Raw genomic sequence first — 18,549 nt, 5'->3', positions numbered from 1 at the left:
TTCAAATTATTATTCTGTGATAAAATGGTGCCATTTTGTAAGGAGCGAATTTTGTAACTTTAAGTATGTTTTTTCAACCAGGGAAAATGAAAAGCAATTATAGCCTTCGCATAGTTAATGCGGCGAAAAAATATGGGTCATGCTATTGTGTGGATTGTTGCAATTCCATACAGTTGAGCATTTTAGGATATAGCATCTCTCAACAGTCCAACAACATGCCCCCCCCTCCACCTGTATTTTGTTGGGACATTAGCCCTCATGATGGAATGTCATGTCTCTATCTATGATCTATCAAAAGCATTGAAGTTCTTTGAGAATCCTCTTCTGAAGGTACATATAATGTTGCAGGCTAATTGCCACAATTTAAGATGTGCAACACTCTATGATTATTGTTATTTCATTTGTAACATGAGTGGTTGGAGGAAGGGCAATGTGACCATGAAGATGATGAGCATGATGAGCATCTTGCTTGGTTTGATCGCCGAGATAAAGATTACCAAGAGCTGCAAAAGATAATCCTAAATCCAGAGCTACTTGCAAGTTTCAAATACTATACCCATTTTAGGTACAGAAAAAATATTATTGATATAAAAATATTAATAATATTTAATCAATGCAACAAGATTAATGTGATCATTTTAACATCTTTTTTAGACATACAGGTGGCATAGAATGTGCCAACAGCCTTGGACTGGTTTATACCCTAAAGAGGACCCCATTCAGGTAAAATTTTGCCAACCACCACAATTTCGTGTGAGAGAAGGGTCTTGAAGATCTTGTAGCTTAATTGTATTAATTCTTTCTAAGTAGAATGAATTAATTTACTTTAGATACAGTGCCTACCAGGCTAGAAGACAGCTAACAGCCATTGATTGGAACTTCCATCAAAACCTCCGGCAGGCCAAGACAAAGCATGGTGATAAAATTGTCACTAGGAAGTACAATCCACGAAACCGAAATTGGGACCTCAAGACGGTGAAGGTGCAGAAGGGGTACAATTACATCCCAGTACTCATGGCCAAAATTTTGAAACGAAGAACAGATGACCACGATATAGGTGGTGTAACAAGAGCAGTGGATTTGAATGAAAGTGACCCTGCCCTAATTTCTCCTACCATTGCCCACTTACCCCCACCACCTACAAAGGAAATTGTTGCAAGAAGCAGATTTGACAAATTGTGTTAACTTTAAACCAGCCTAATGTCTTTATTGTAAATAATATGTACATATGCACCAGCCTTTTGCATGATGACAAATATCTGCCATTTGTGGGGTACCATCTTTCATAATTTTTACCTATAGTATGACCTTGTAACCGTCTTTATTTTAAGGCTGAATTTTGTTCAAAATAATGGTCTGTTGATTCTAAAATACTGGTTTTATATGGTTATAATTGTTTAAATTCATTTAAGAAAATTGAAAGTACCCCAAAAATGGCAGATATTTGTCATCATGAGAAAGACTAATTGTAAATAAATTAACCTGTCCTTTGTAAAATAAATATAACAAACTTATAGCAATAAAATGGTTTAAAGTATGTACATTTAGTGTTCTCTGTATCCCATATAAATTCCAGTCACAGATGGAAAACGCTTCCTTATTTTCAAAACTGTACAGGAAGGGCAGACATGTCTGTTACCTTTACCAAGACGGCAATAGCGTGCAAGAATGAATTGCCTACATGCTGCTTTTCTGAACGCCCTTGTACCGTTGTCCTCTTGGTCATTTCGAATGTCTGCTCTATTCCTTATACAGAGCTCTAGAACATCAACATCCAGGCACAATTTGGCAAAATGTGATGTAAGTGTTATGCATTTCTTTTGCTTGCAACAATTTTTTTCAATTTCCTGGGGCATTGGTCTAAATTTGCCACAAACACACCAATCTGGTGCAGCAGCATTTGGGAGCTCTTCAGGTTGGTCCAAGTCTTGTTGCTTAACTTCGCTTGATTGCTCTCCGAAGTCACCAAGTTGATCATCTTCTGGGTCTTCGTCTAGGTCATCTTCCATTATCAGCAGGGTATCAATGTAGTCCATTGCTACCAATGTCTCTACACAAACTTCTGATCGCAAGTTTTCGCACCAGCTTTTTATCCAACGTTCCAATAAAATCCTGTAATAATTAGACAAAAGCTTCAAAGTTTTATAGATTTAAGTACAAAATAATCATACCTGTGACTCTCAATTCACTATATATTGTCTGACCGGTCAACCCATGATAGTATAACTCATAATTTTCAAATCTACTTACAGGTTGGCTTGTGAAATTCATCTACATACAATACCTGTGTATTTGCCCAACTTCACATCCTTATGTTCTTTTTCCCTCAAAGCATCCTCAGATTGCAGTAGTTGTGAGTTGGCACTGCTCAGTCTAAAGCCTTGTGCTTGGCCACGTGTTCTACTGCATTTGTCGCGGTTATCGCGCTCTCTCTCTCTGTGTTTTGTGGGGTATCCTACAGTAAAACCACATTAAGAATTTAAATCTTGTATGAAAGAAAAAAACCCAGACATACCCGGTTCTTGCAAGGTTTCTTGTTCGTACCACATTGACACTCCGCCATGCACTCAACGTTTTTTTCCTTTACAAGGACATCCGCGACTTCCACTCGCTTTTCTTTTGATGCTGCAAGAACTCTTGCAATCGCAACGACTTGTCTATACGTGTAATGAAATACAGTTAACAGTACACTGATTACAGATATGTATATTATATGCAAAAATGTAAATATATGTAAATTTTTACTTACCATGTTGAAGAGAGTATGAGTTCACTGTTCACTCATAACAATGGTGCCGATTATCTCTGATCGCTTTTCCAACAATTTCTGACAAAATTTTTGTTATGCACAGAAAAGATGCGCACGCGGTGACACTGCTCCTTTAATGTGGGAAATATTTATCTGTAGTTGACTTGGGTAGCCACAAGTGGGTCTTGGAATATTTTTGCCTGTTATGTCAGTATTATGCCACAAGGTATAGTATGCTGGTATGCTTGACATCTACAGGCTTGAACAAGGTTGCGCTGTACCCTGTAAACATGTTATACAGTAGCATTGGTCAGTTGTAATAAGTTGCAACAACATTGTTGACAACATTATCACAGGATGTCAACAACAACCTTGTTCACGCCTGTTAATATCAACCATGATCTATTTTTACGTGTACAGTAAGATTTAGTTTATTTGTATTTGTCAATCTTAAAGTAGATGTACATATACAGGTACCTACTTATCTAACTTATAGGCCATGCTTACTGTGTCAAGCTGGGTTCATTACTGGATTGTATACAGTAATTTATGATAAATTATATAGCGATGACCATTTACTGCATTTTTGTAGAAATCAAATTTCTGAAGGGCTCAACAACAGTAACTATAGCCACATTATTGCAGTAATGAATAGGTAAGTGAGTATACTCGGTTTACAACAATTTCTAAATATGCAATACTGATCTACTACTTTCGTACAATTTACTTTCGTTGCATGTGTTTCTAAATAGTGCTTTTTTACTACATCCCGCTTTCAAAGAATCCCTGTTTAACTAGTTTGAACAACAATTTACTGAAAATGGAAGCGGAATATGATATTCAGAGTAGATCGACGCCCAGAGAAGAAAAATATATGTCTGCTTTGAGAACACAAGAAGCAGTAAAGGCGAAACAAACAATGGACATGATGTTGATAAGCGGAAGAAAAAGATGGTTCCTATTATCATTAAAGAAAAAATATGCAGGTAACTTTCCTATGATCCCATTCTTTTAATTCCCGCTTGTTTTTGGGATCTCGCCTCGACCGGCGTTCCAGTGTCTCCGGTGCAGACATCTCGCTCATATTTATTTCGCATATATATATGTTCTCTTGAATCCAACATTTGCTACATAACCTTTTTTTTAAGATGGACAAGCTCAGGCTAAGCGTCTTTCAAGAAGCATAACGAAAGAAAGCTAATTCCATCTTCCAGACTGCGATTGTTCATCTCAAGATGATTGCAAATTTCAGAGTTTCTGAAGATGTGGCTGTCGTGGGTGCTGCCAGGCCACCGAGCAACAATGTTGGTAAATCTCCCTGTAACAGAAGTATTTTATATACATTATAGTTACAAATATTTAATGGGAATTTCTTGATAATTAATTCAGTGACTGAGGTGGTCACAAGAGTAAAGTTGTGCGGGTGTAAGACATCCCGGTTCTTTTAGAATGCAAGAAATCAACTTTCTAAAAATGCTTATTGAAAACTTAGAAATACCTTCATGATCACAAATTCCTTGAACATTAATTGAGTGGTACCGCTTCCTGTTTACATAATTATTCTCGTTTTTGTGCGGTGCCTAGATCCTTATATGAGTGCAGTCAACACATCCGATAACACAGGGAAATCCAGCTTGTGAAAAGAAGTTTATTTTTTATATTATCAACTTCGTTGTTGGCTGGCCACTTTATAAATTGTTGTCGCCGTCTGTTCAATGCCAAACTTACATCTCTAACAACTCAAGATACAGTTGCCTAGGTAGCCTAAGATATCACCGATAACTTGCAGGAAACTGCCAGATGCAAAAAATCTCAAAGCGATAAGGACTTGCTCTTCTGGCTCAAGTGCATGGCTTCGCCGCGTATCGCGATCTAAATCATCACGAAGCAGGTTTGTGATATAATTTATTGAATTTCTACCAAACCTGTATCTTGCTCTTAAATCGCTATCGTAAAGACCATCTATATTCAGACGGTGTGGACGGTATCTTCGATCACAGCGAGGATTAATCACACGAAATATATTCAAACCAAGACCTGCTGCCATTGTTGTTTTTATTTGTAAAAATTATAGATAGTTGTAAAATCGATGAGTTAAACTAGGGTTAAATAAGTTAACCCACCAATAAAGATGGTTTAAATTTAACGCATACTTTAACCTGGGGTTAAAGATAACCTGTCTTTGAACAACAAAAACTAAACTTAGGTTAAAATTTAACCCTGGGTTAACATTTTTAACCCTGGGTTAAGCATTTTTAACCCTGGGTTAGCATTAACTGGCTTTTGAACAAACGGCCTCAAGTGCCCTCTTGGTGTTTAAGTTGTAAATCTATACACTTTAATGTATGTACTAGTCACAATACATCACATTTTACTCCAAATTGAAACAATCGGTTACAGTTTGGAATATGAAAACATTTTAAAATCTGTTGAGTGCTTAGGCACATGGATTTAGAAACCACGTCTAAAACACTAGCTCGTTTATGAAATATTACTTCAACATTCAAAATCAATTGTTAAACTTAGATACAGTAGCATTGCAATGTCAAAAATTACGAAGTCTAGTTGAATTTGGGGAAGACATTGCACTCTGAAGAATTAAGACACATGGAAATTTGCCCAACTTGTCTTCCTTCTATTTGTTGAAACAGTTTAGTGTTTGTTTTGCAAGGCATGCAGGAAGGAAGGTGGAGGCGAGTTTCAGTCTATCTTAGGAACCCACACATTCCCAAAATTTATCCATATTATTCTATTCCCTTATTTCTGAAACATTCCTCCATTATTCTCAAAATTTCTCATTATTCTCAAAGTTAATCCCAAAATCAGTCTATATCAAGTCAATACAACAATGCTATATGCAAGAAAGGATAACCGCCATTAGACCAAATATTTGATTTTCTCCGAAGTACTGCAGGTAGTTGCGTGCACCACTGACAGTTTGAATTCGATAAACTGCCATTTGTTTATTACAATGATGTTATACTAAATGCATGAATAACATCTAATTAAAAGCTGGGCGTGGCAAATGTCATGCGTCAAGTTAATTAGATAACAATAGAACTGAGAACACACATAAAAATAGAGAAAAAGGAGTGAGACATTCAAGAAATCAGTGAGCAATCGTGAGGAAATTTTTGGTTTTATGTAAAGTTAATTATAAACGATAGGTATACCATTGTGTGAGTTTATGAGTTCGGTATACTAGTGGTGCCGTGACCAGGATACGAGTAGATTAAAGCGACGAAAATCAATCAAACAAAGCGGTAAATTACGAAGACAAAACTGTTTATTTATCAGTATGAGCGACGAAGAAGCGAGCGAGATTACAAACGCAGGCGAGCAAAAACTCGAAGGAGATATTGAAAAAGAAATCGCTAAGTTAAAGTATTTCTTAGAAGAAACAAATGAAATTATTGAAGCGAAAGATTACGATGAAATGGAAGCCATATACAATCGCGCTGGGAAAATAATTGTCAAAATATCAGAGCTTATTTCGCAAGCAGAAGAGTTGAAAATCGATAAGGGAAAAACAACACGTACAGTCAGACAGTGGAAAAAGGAAACAAAGTCTAAATATTCAGAGCTGATCGTAGACAACGAGAAAATTGCACAACAACTAAAGGAAAAACAAGAAAAGGCTCAAGACGAAGCAGAATTACGACAATTAGAATTAAAAGATAAACAATTTCAACAAGAAGAACGACGGCGGGCTGAAATTCGAGAAGCACAAGAGGATCGCGAACGACATTTATGGCAAGAAAAGCACAAAGCTGAATTACGCATGACGCAGAGAAAGATAGAAATGGAACAGACCGCTCGTTCATCTACAGCGAAATTACCAAAGTTAAAAATAACACCGTTTAATGGAACTCCCACAGATTGGGTGCGGTTTGAGAACATGTTTCTAACACTTGTTCATGAAAAAGCGAGTACAGCCGAAGAAAAATACGGGTTTTTATTGGAAATGGTGAGCCCAAAGGTGAGGGAAAAGATTGCTAATTTGAAACCGGGTGAAGTTGGTTACATGGGAAAGATTAAAAAGCGAGTATGGTCACCCCAAACATGTTATCAACGCCCATATGGATGCAATAATTAACTTAACTCCAGTGAGAGGGCATAATTATGAAAAGGTGCAAGATTTCTATGAGAAATTAAGCAAGAATTTCGATGCAATTCAAACTCTGGGAGACGGTGAAAAACTTTCCGGATTTGTTATGACCACTATCAACAAGTTGCCACACATAAAAGCCGACTTGGTTCGAGCAGATGATGACTGGGAAGAATGGTCCATGGAAGTACTATTACTAAATTTGCAAAAGTGGCTTCGACAAAATAAAGTGGAAGATGCGAGCAATCAGAAAGAAACCAGATACAAGAAACCAGAAGGACACTGGTATCAAAAGTCATCCGGACCCCCAAAACCTCACTGTGTTTTTTGTTTGAATAATGAACACTGGAGTGATCAATGCAAAACAGTGAAACGATTGGCCGACCGAAAGAAATTCTTGCTGAGAAGAATCTGTGTTTTAACTGTGGTCGCACTGGGCACAGGGGAAATCAATGTCGAAGTCGTGGTTGCCTGAAGTGTAAGGCCAGACATCAACACAAGCCTGTGTGATAAGAATGAAGATGACCAGGAGAACAAGTTAGTAACTGGATTTACCACTATAACTGAGGATAAATCGCTTCCAGCCATTGTACCTGTCAAGATAAAGGGACAAACCCTGTGGGCATATCTCGACACCTGTTCAGGTCGAGACTGTATTTAACGCGATGCTGTAAAGAAACTCAATTTGAATCCAACACATCACGAACCCCACGAGATTGTAAGCGTGACTGGCACCTCGACTCAAGCCATGCCTATTTTCCAAACACCCATAAATTCTCTTGATGGGAAAGTACATGAAGATATTGAATTGACCGGTTCCAGACTCCAAAATTTTACCACAGTTAAAAGACCAGATATGAATGAACTCAAGAAGAAATACACCCATATGCAAGACAAGGATTTTACATGACCAGCGATGGAGAACATCCAATTCATATCATACTCGGTGATGGCACATACAGCAGAATTCGAACTGAGAAAGTTTACAAAGGTAATCCTGGAGATCCCTTGGTGTAAGAGACATTCTCAGAGACAACATTCGGATGGGTTGTTCATGGTGGTGAGAATTATTCGAGCGATGCCTGTATGTACACTAGAGAGGTTAACGATTACGAACAGTTATATAGTCTTGATGTTCTCGGAGTTGAAGATCGTGGTGAAAATGACCAAATGCAAGTGCTTGCTGAGTTTCGAGAGAACATAACTAGACAAGATGACGGCAGATACAAAGTCAGCATACCGTGGATTCCAGGGAGTAAGTTAACAACCACAAACGAACAGCAAAGCAGAAGACGACTGAGCAATGTGAACAAAAAGTTGGCGAAAGATGAAAACCTGAAGCAAGAGTATGAGAAGATTATCGAGGATCAGTGTGATTGAGAGCGGTGTGATTGAGAAAGCCCCGGACGAGCCATCAGGAGAGCGAGTGTACTACATGCCACATAAGCCAGTCATAAGGCAAGATGCATCAACCACCAAAGTGCGAATGGTTTTTGACGCCAGCTCCAAACCCCATCCACTGGCATCCAGTATCAATAATTGTATGTTTACTGGGCCTTCCCTCCAACCGCTGTTGTGGGATATCATGGTACGAGCAAGAATGTCGTCAAATCTGCTTCTTGCAGACATTCAGAAAGCTTTCTTGCAGATAGCAATCAAAGAAGAAGACAGAGATGCTTTCAGATTTCTCTTTGAACGCGACGAGAAAGAGGTACATTTTTAGTTCGCGAGAGTTCCATTCGGGGTTGAAGCCAGTCCATTCTTACTTGGTGCGACATTGGAATACCACTACGACCAGCAATCACCAGAATTAGAGGAAACAGTGACTGCCCTTAGAGAAAACACGTATGTGGACAATATTATGCAAACGGGAAGTGACATTGATAAGTTGGAGAAGTTCAAGAAAGAAAGTCAAGTTGTTCTTGAGAGTGCAAGATTACCAATTCACAAGTGAGCAGATACTCTGGAAATACAAGCACCAGCATTACCGGAGACTAAATCAGTTACGAAACGAAGTATCTTGAGTCAGCTTGGCAAAGTGTACGATCCATTGGGAATAATATCACCCACAATGGCCGAAGGAAAACACATTTATAGAGAGGCTGTGAAGAGAAAAAAGGATGGAATGCTGAAGTTTCGCCAGAATTGAAGAAACAGTGGCACAAATGGAACAAACAACTAAAGAACGTGGAAGTACCGAGGAGCTTAACAGGGAATTCAAAAGAAACGAAGGCTATAGAACTCCACATGTTCGCCGACGCAAGTAACCTCTCGTGTTCTGCAGTAACCATAGCGGTAGTTGAACATTCTTCTGGAACGATCAAAGGGTTGCTTACATCGAAATCCCGGATTTCAAAAAGAAACACGTCGATACCCAGACTCGAACTCGTAGGAGCTCACATGGCTGCGAACATGGCGAGGAATTTACATAATGCTCTTAAACGACAACCTATCAAGACCATCGTGATCTGGTTAGATAGCATGTTGGTACTTTACTGGTTAACCAATCCAGGGAAATTTTGGAAGACGTTTGTTTCAAATCGAACCAAGAAGATAGCTGAGATAACCAGCGAGCTCGGTATCGTTTGGAAGTATTGCCCGTCAAATAAGAATCTCGCAGATCTAGGCAGCAGAGGAGCAACCATGGAAAGATTGCAAAACGGAAGCTGGTTCAACGGTCCAGATTGGTTATTAGAAAAAGAACAATGGCCAGAAGAACCAATTTTAAGAGTAACTACATCTGTCAGTCAAGAATGCAAACTGATTAAAGAGCAAGCACTGTTTACGAAAGAACGAGAGCCAGACAAATGGGACGCTTTGCTAGAAATACATACATACTGGCGTACACTGCGAGTAACAGCGTGGGTGTTGAGATTTCTAAACAACTGTTTGGCAAAAGTTCATCGAAACCAGAAAAAGGCGGGACCTCTTGTAAGCGAAGAAATTAGTGTCGCAAGATATGCTTGGATAAGAAGAGTACAACAAAGTGTCAACCCTGAATTACAAGCGCCTGGATGGAGAATCGTTAAAGACAAAGTAACGAAAGTTCTCAAGTGTAAAGGAAGAGTAAATGGATACGAGCCAATATACCTTGACGGAGGACTGTTCATAGAAAAGCTAATAGCACACACACACAGCAAGATCAAGCATTTTGGTGTCGCAAATACCATGGCTGCGTTGAGAGAACAATGGTGGACACCACAACTTAGATCAAAGGTGAAAAAATTATCAACAGTTGCAATATCTGCAAGCTGTATTCCACAAAGCCCTATGGGTCACCGCTAACGAGCAACATGCCCAGCTTTAGAACCGAAGCTAGCGAACCATTCTAAGTCACCGGCGTCGACTACGCTGGCCCGTTAAAATACAAGATCAGTAAGAGAGAAGAAGGAAAGTGCTACGTATTAATCTTCACATGTGCGGCGTCTCGAGCGATCCACCTGGAACTAACCAAAAGCCAAGAAGCCGAGGAATTCCAACGAAAGCTCAACCAATTCATCGCTCGGAGAGGAAGACCACGGTTGCTGATATCTGACAATGCAGCGACATTCAAAACGACAGCTAAACTAATTAAAGCCATTCGAAAGAGTGAGAAATTGCACGACTTCCTAGCAGCACAAGGTATACACTGGAGATTCAACCTCGCTAAATCCACTTGGTGGGGAGGTATCTATGAAAGGTTGATACGGGAAATAAAGAAGACCCTTTATAAGACTCTTGGACGAACCCCCTTTTCATTCGAGAATTTGGAAATGGTCCTCATGGACATAGAAATTAATATGAACAATCGTCCATTAACTTATGTCGAAAGCGAAAGTGGGGAGGAAGAAGTACCAATGCCAAATGTTCTCATTCGAGGGAAAAACACTTATCTCATTAATGACGTAGAGAATGACGATGATGAGCTTACGAAGATGCAAAGGAGAATCGCCAAGGCAAAGAACAATGCTTGGAAAAGATGGCAACGAGAGTACATAGACAGTTTAATGGAAAGTCAAAGAGTAAACGGAAAACCAGTAGTCGGAGAAGTAGTTTTAGTCGTGGGAGAAGAAAAGAACAGAAGCAAATGGAAGAAAGGAAGGGTAGTGCGACAAGTCAAAGGAAAGGACGGAGTAGTACGAGGTGTAGTGCTTTTACACAAAGGACATACTATCAAACGACCGTTACAGTTGGTGTGTCCACTCGAAATTCGTTGCACAACGAAAATAGAACAAAGGAAGAACGAGAACAAACAGACGGTTGAAAAGGAAAAGCAAAAACGGGGAGCAGCTATTGAAGCAAGAAAGAAAATACGCGAACTGGCAGAAACCGAGGATGCAGACTGAACGGAGAGCCTCACAGAGACAAGTAAATGAGGAACACTTCATATTGAGTTGACATTATAAAAATTGACTAAATTTTTAGGGGAGTTGTATACTAAATGCATGAATAACATCTAATTAAAAGCTGGGCGTGGCAAATGTCATGCGTCAAGTTAATTAGATAACAATAGAACTGAGAACACACATAAAAATAGAGAAAAAGGAGTGAGACATTCAAGAAATCAGTGAGCAATCGTGAGAAAATTTTTGGTTTTATGTAAAGTTAATTATAAACGATAGGTATACCATTGTGTGAGTTTATGAGTTCGGTATAATGTTATACAGGAAAATTGGCCTATCACTCTCAATATTCCCATATTTGACATATTATTCTCAGATAAAAAAAAACGCTCCCTATACTATTATTCGAAAAGAAATTCCAGAATAATGTGCGTGGCCCTACACTTTCATGGGTGCCCAATATGCATGGGAGAGCAATCATTCAATCTCAGTCAGATTATGGACCCACAAGAAGCTGACGGGTTTTACCCCTGATTTAATCAAGATTCTCAAAGTAATACAGTTTAATAGATTATTCATATGAATCATTTTCCCTTCAAAGCACAATTCTCATAAAAAGAGATGGCGGAATGTCGATCTACCTAGTATACAATCCTTTGCAGGCATCATACTTGAAGTGCCTATATCAACCTCAGGGAAATAACCTACTTAGATAGATCAGACGATTTTAAGAACATTTGCAATATATTTGATAAGACGAAAATTTGATCTTCATGTACTTTTTGGGCCTCAAAGTTGGCTTTTTTCGTGTTTGACCGTGAGGTGCTGTGAGTGGGAACTAGTTGCCCTTTTTTACCGGAAGTGACGTACATTGGAGAACACGCTAATTTTGTAAACAAGAAAAACACTTTAAAATATAGAAATATTGCGGGAATAAAGTGCGAAATCTTGTAGTATATAAACTTTTTGGTTCGTTTTTCGCTAAACGACGTCGTCAAGTTTTTTCGACAACTTAGACAGCCAACTTGATTAGGATATTTAATTCATCCCGGATTATGTATTGCCAATATTGGAAGTTGAAGACGATGCGATACTGTTGCTTCAAGAGTGAAGAGACAGTACGCCTACACATGACGGTTTATATCAACCTTACCAAGACAAACCGATTGCTGACCGTGCCGAGTATAATGAAGACTAAAAGAGGGACGTGTACATGAAGAAAGAAGGCAGCTTCGTTTATTCGCAAAACGGCCAGGCTATACCAGTGTCAGATTGATAAGTGAGATATATAAAAGCACTATATCATTACATATAAAGCACTACATATACTGACATTTCGCCCCATTGTTTCACAATCAATATAAATATATGTTTTTGTAGGTGCAAATGTAAAAATTGCAAGATCGATCTCTTGGTAAATGAAAAACAGGAGCATTGAAGCTTTGAGTGGAGTCTGGAGAACTTGTCTTTCAAGAAGTTGGAGAAGTCCCACAATGCATAACAATGCGCCCAGGTCTTGTTTCATAGCATAGATGGAAGGAAGTATAAATGTGCAAGATCATTAAAACAGGCAAGTATTCAACAATAACTAGTGGCTAATATGCATGTCCTTTAGCCATTTCAATTTAAACATGATAATTCGTGCCATTTCAATTCACTTCCGGTGAAAAAGGGCAACTAGTTCCCACTCACAGCACCTCACGGTCAAACACGAAAAAAGCCAACTTTGAGGCCCGAAAAGTACATGAAGATCAAATTTTCGTCTTATCAAATATGTTGCAAATGTTCTTAAAATCGTCTGATCTATCTAAGTAGGTTATTTCCCTGAGGTTGATATAGGCACTTTAAGTGCGTGAAATAAAGGGGCAAGAAAAACATCCAAAGACATGAAACTTTAACAGACAGGAGTAAGTGATGTCACGGGTTTCGTGTGTTATTTAAAAGAAACTTATCTGTTGTTTTAAAACATTTCTGATCGCAATATGCACTGTATGTAAAATCAACAGCCGCCACCTTTGTTATTACCACGAAATGGTATAAGATTTTTAAACCAAGTATTTGGGGTTGTCATAAAAAAAACTGGATCTGTGCAAAAGGATACATGCAAAAGCACTTTATGCGTGCATAATATATAGGTCAGAATTGTATGAAGCTTTAAGAGTAACCTCCTTTCGCGGTACGACGCCAGCGACTTACTGATAAACGTTTCTAACAATTCTGAAAAGACATTCGCCTAACTACATACAAGACTGTTGTCATATATATTAAATAATGTAGCTAACTTTTATTGCTAATTTTTATTGGTAACTAAAGTAAATAATATAGGTAATTTTATTTACTATTTTAAACTTAATGTAATTCAGCTAACTGGGCTGCAATATTACAGTGAAATAGATTATCTATCAACTCTCTATCCAAAATGACTTGACTGCAAGTTGGAATTGAACCAACTTAACTGTAGTTATCACCAAACACAGTTTCGAGCATTGCTGGTTACATACTTATACGATAAAAAATCTAATAAAGCATGTTTTCTGGATCTATGTTTGCATCATGACTATAAAAAAAGAGACAAACGACGTATTTATAGAAAGGTTTTATACCATTTATTTTGATCAGACAAGTTCAACGGAAAAGGTGTAGACTCGTCAATATAGAGACTAACAATCATGAATTTATAGCAATCATATCAATTTACCATGATTGATTGTAATATGCATACATGTTATAACCGAAAGCGTATATGTGTATATTAAAGCAATTTTTCACCTTTATCAAACTTTGACAATTTTGATATTCATTAGGGACATGTGTACCTACTATTTATACAGGTATACAGATATTAACGAGATTATTAACGGATATTAACCATCCACCCTTACCCTTCAATTCGAAGAAAAGCGAGCGTCCAAGATGCTTACTGAAGTTTGCTTTAGTGTTAACGCGCAAGAATTGTAAAGTGAGTGGGCTGTGTGACATTGTGGTTGTGACCATACACGCACACTCCCATTACACGAACCATACACACACACTTCCATTTGTCATACCATACAACCCAGACCTAAAACCACTAGGCCACATTCTCCTACAACACTGGCAATACATTCAAAATGACCCCACTCTATCCCAAATATGGCCAAATCATCCAGTTGTGGCTTATCAAAGACACAAAAACCTAAAAGAACATTTTGTGCGCACCAAACACATCTAAACATTAAGTCATAACACCACAACACACCACCTAGCCCCCAGATAATACCACACATTACCTCACCCCATCAATTAAACCAATGGGCCATCCCAAATCACCTTTGTCCAAAGATCAAAATCTCCACCACCCAGACCACAACTCACAGAACCAGCTCCATCAAGCGACAACCAACAAATCGAAAGAGCACACCCATGGAGACCACATTAAAGTCATTCACCAAATTACAAACCACCTGCAGCCACGTTGACAAATCTGGACCCCTCAGACAACACAACCTTTCCACGAATAAACATTTAGGATCACATAAACAAACAATATGTACAAAAAATATGTACAAAAAAATACATTCATTAATGGCATGGATGGCAGACAAAATCAAACCATACAATGCCGGCCATAAACATACAGTTGTACAAATAGTTATAATATTCAACCACCATCATATAGCAATATCATGTAAATAATTCATTTGATTCGCTCACCGAGCATTGTTGTAAATACAACACACGTTCAGTTTTTTCAGTCACAACCTTGATGCAGTTTCATCACCACATCCAATTATAATTCCACAATCCGCCTTGAAACAAACCCGTAAACCGAAAATAGTCCTTCCTCCTCCTGGATAGTTTCAACGAGAAGATTTGTATTCCCGCAAATGGTGGAGACGAGTACAGTACCTAGCTAACGAATTCTGGGTATGATGGCGTCGTGAATTTTTGCACAATTTACAAAGTCGTCAAAAGTGGGACAGTCCGCAGAGAAGCGTTTCCGTAGGCGATATAGTAATTTCAAAGGAGAGCAAGGAACCTCGTAATAAGTGGCCACTTGCCAAAGTAGTCAAGGTCTACCCAAGTGAAGATGGATATGTCAGGAAAGTCCGCATCATGAAATCAGACAGAGATCTTGACAGTCAAGGAAGACGCAAACGACCTGCAATATATTTGGACAGACCTATTCATAAGTTGGTTTTGTTGTTACCAGAAAAAGAATCCTTAGACAGTGTTTGAACTAAATGGAGACACAGGGAGATTCCCCATTGAGGAGCCTAGATAAACTTATTAGATATTACACTTTTAATAAAATGTAAAAAAAATATTAAAATAAATAGTTAGATGTAGATGTATTTTATTGCAATTGTCTTCACAATTAGGGGAGCCATGTAACTGCAGTACTCTGCAGTTAGTCGAAATTATTTAATATTCTAATTACCTAGTTCATCTGTGCTTATGGTCAGTGTTAATTCGCAAGAATACTATAAAAGGATATGTCAGCCATATTCTCAACAATATATTTAGAAAACTTTCTGGCAGTATAAGTGGAATTTTAAGACATTTAATGCAATTCTTGAACTAGGGATATGTCAAAGGAGTTACGGTTGTCATCTATTTTTATGTAATATTGAATAACAACGCGTAAATAAAGCGATTTCTTAAGAGAGAGCGTGTGCTGTGCAACTTAAGGATCTGCTACAAACAATAATAAGTAAAAAAATAAAACAACAACTTTTGAACATTATTGTGTGATCACATTATACTATACTATATAACTGTATGTGAATAAAATAGCATTAGCATGAAATCGTTGTATTTTTTACAGTTATTTTTTGCAGTCGTTATCGCTAATTGTGAATACAATATTGTTAAGTGTGAAGTCATTATATTTTACATTCGCTTGACCATTGTGTACTGTACCTGGGTGGGCTTATATAAAGGGAGCAAATGAGCTGAGATTCGATTGGTGAAATCGTCCATTCAATGATGAAAAGCGGACGAAATTCCCATGCAGAAAGCCTTCGGTTAAGTGCCATACGAAAAAATAAATTGGCACGAGTGTTTAGAAAAATAGACAGAGAGCTTTCTAAAAAGAAAAGTGATCTGTCAAAGATTATACTATGGCAGAAAAAAGCATCGAAGCTTTTAAATCAATCATTAAGAAAAATTGAACAACGTAATGATATAAAAAGTTCAGAGCATACTGAAACAGAGGTCACTAAACCAATACGCTTTACGTTGAAAAAAGTGACGGAACGTTTTGTGAAGAAATATGGTGCGACATCGTGCATTTATCAGGCAACAATGCAAAGTCCTGAAAATTCCGGTATCCTAAATGTTAAGGACATCACACAAGAACTCAATTCAGTTCTTTCTAATGCAATAGAGCAGGTTATTCATCATGAAATTGATTCCTTGATGGAGTGTTCGCATAATTGAAGAAAAATACTTAAATCATCTCCCCATTTTTCACTATAGGTGAAAAAAAAGTGCAACCTTGAGAAACCGTTGGAAGACAAGATGCGTACCATTGTTAGGTCTGAAGCACGAAAGGCACCGATAAGTACAAAACTGATACCTATGGTTCAAATTACTTCTGATAGAATCCTAGCAGAGATAACCAAGGTTCTACTAAGCAATTAGAACATACCACTTGATGATTCATTTACCATTGATATTGTGTCCGTACGACAGTTGACAGAGTCCGGAAATAAAAAGAACAGTACATCTTTTAAGGTATTAGATTACAATAAAGACAGTTTAATGAAAAGATCAGTTATAACTATTAGAAATAGAGATAACCTCTGTTGTGGCCGAGCCATAGCAGTCGGTAAGGCACTTGCAGATAGTCACGATAAGGTACTTCAGTTCAAACAAGGTAAAGCTATTCAGAATAGAATGGCGCTTAAACTATACAAACAAGCTAATATTTTACCTGGTCCATGCGGACTTCGCGAAATAGGCAAATTTCAGGGGGCCCTACCTGGTTATCAGATTATAGTAATCAATTTCAATGTGAGAAACACATCTATTTTTGAAGGTCCCCGGGAAGTTAAAAAGATAATTTTGTATAAACATGCAGATCATTATAATGTTATTAAACCCTGAGAAACTACCGGCTTTCCATCGGTAGTTGAACGGAAGGGAGAAAGCGAACATAGATGTGGTGAGCATATTTGTCATATATGTAAAGACTATGTTTTGTCGAACCATTGGTGTTGCATGCAAACTGAATCACCTAAAACCTAACGAAAATCTTATATTTTATGACTTTGAAACAGATTTTTCCCTAGGTGAGCATATAGTTAACTTCGCTGTGGGTCAGTATGTTGACGGGACCGATATGGTTTTCAAGCGTTATTCTGCATTGAATGAATTTTGTGAATTTTTATTTTCCATGAAACAGAAAGGCTTTATAGCAATAGCTCATAACGTGAAAGGTTTTGATGCAATCTTAATTCAGAGATGGTTGATAAACAACAGACCAACTGCAGAGATGAATGTGATTCATTCTGGTCAAAAGATTATGCAATTGACTCTAAATGATTACAAAATCAGACTCATTGACTCGTTAAATTTTCCTCAAATGCCACTTTCGAAATTTCCAGTGACGTTCTGCTTGGATTCAAACAAAATTTCCAAAGGAGACTTTCCTTTTAAATTTAACAGTTTTGAAAATCAAAATTATCTTGGTCCAATACCTGAGATTAAATTTTATAACCTGGACGCTAAATCAGAAAAAGACCGTTCTAGACTAATTACCTGGGATGACGAATTCATGATAAGCGAATATGTTTTTGACTTTCAAAAGGAAATGTACAGGTATTGTTGTCAGGATGTGACAATTTTACGTCAATGTTGCTTAAAATTTTGCGATTTGTTTATGACTGAAAAGCAAGTTGATCCATTTTGTTACTGTACTGTTGCTGCCTCTGTTATGGCTGTTTATAGGTCTAAATATCTGAAAGAAAACACAATTGGTATTATACCAAAAAACATGTATCGTAACGGCAATAAGCCTTATTCTAAAAGTTCGATTGAATGGCTTGAATTTATTGCAGCTCAAACTAATTAAAAAATTCAACACTCATGTAACGGTGGAGAAAAGGTTGTTGTTGATGTGATGTATTGGGGAAAGTGTATTATGTTGATGGTTTTTGTGAAAAGACAAATTCGGTATATGAGTTTCATGGTTGGTTGTGTTTATCATTCATGTCCTTTGTGTTTTCATGGTGATAATGATCATCCTTTTCACAAGGAACGTAAGATGGCTGAGGTGTACCAGGAGACGATTGACCGGGAACAGAGACTGCGTGAACTAGGTTACAATGTAAAATCCATCTGGGAACATGACTACAGGACCCTTAGGGAAACGGAAGAGATGAATA

The 18,549-nt window shown here is 37.8% G+C and overlaps 1 protein-coding gene and 1 pseudogene across 1 annotated transcript; one reads left to right on the top strand and one right to left on the bottom strand.

The window, feature by feature from the left end:
- Window positions 1-2,583: 2,583 nt before the first annotated feature.
- On the bottom strand, window positions 2,584-4,796 carry LOC114526647 (annotated as a pseudogene).
- Window positions 4,797-10,609: 5,813 nt separating this feature from the next.
- Window positions 10,610-11,182, top strand: LOC114526646. Its single transcript, XM_028548228.1, has one exon. The coding sequence runs from the start codon at window positions 10,610-10,612 to the stop codon at window positions 11,180-11,182; it is 573 nt and encodes a 190-aa protein (XP_028404029.1).
- Window positions 11,183-18,549: the final 7,367 nt, after the last annotated feature.

This window comes from Dendronephthya gigantea, unplaced genomic scaffold (genome assembly GCF_004324835.1).
Source record: "Dendronephthya gigantea isolate DGI-Jeju-01 unplaced genomic scaffold, DenGig_1.0 000040F, whole genome shotgun sequence".
Classification (NCBI taxonomy): Eukaryota; Metazoa; Cnidaria; class Anthozoa; order Malacalcyonacea; family Nephtheidae; genus Dendronephthya; species Dendronephthya gigantea.
This window is presented reverse-complemented; position numbering and strand designations above follow the sequence as displayed.

What these genes read in the sequence shown, in the direction of transcription:
- LOC114526646 (XM_028548228.1), top strand. Translation starts at nt 10,610, where the DNA reads ATGGTCCTCATGGACATAGAAATTAATATGAACAATCGTCCATTAACT.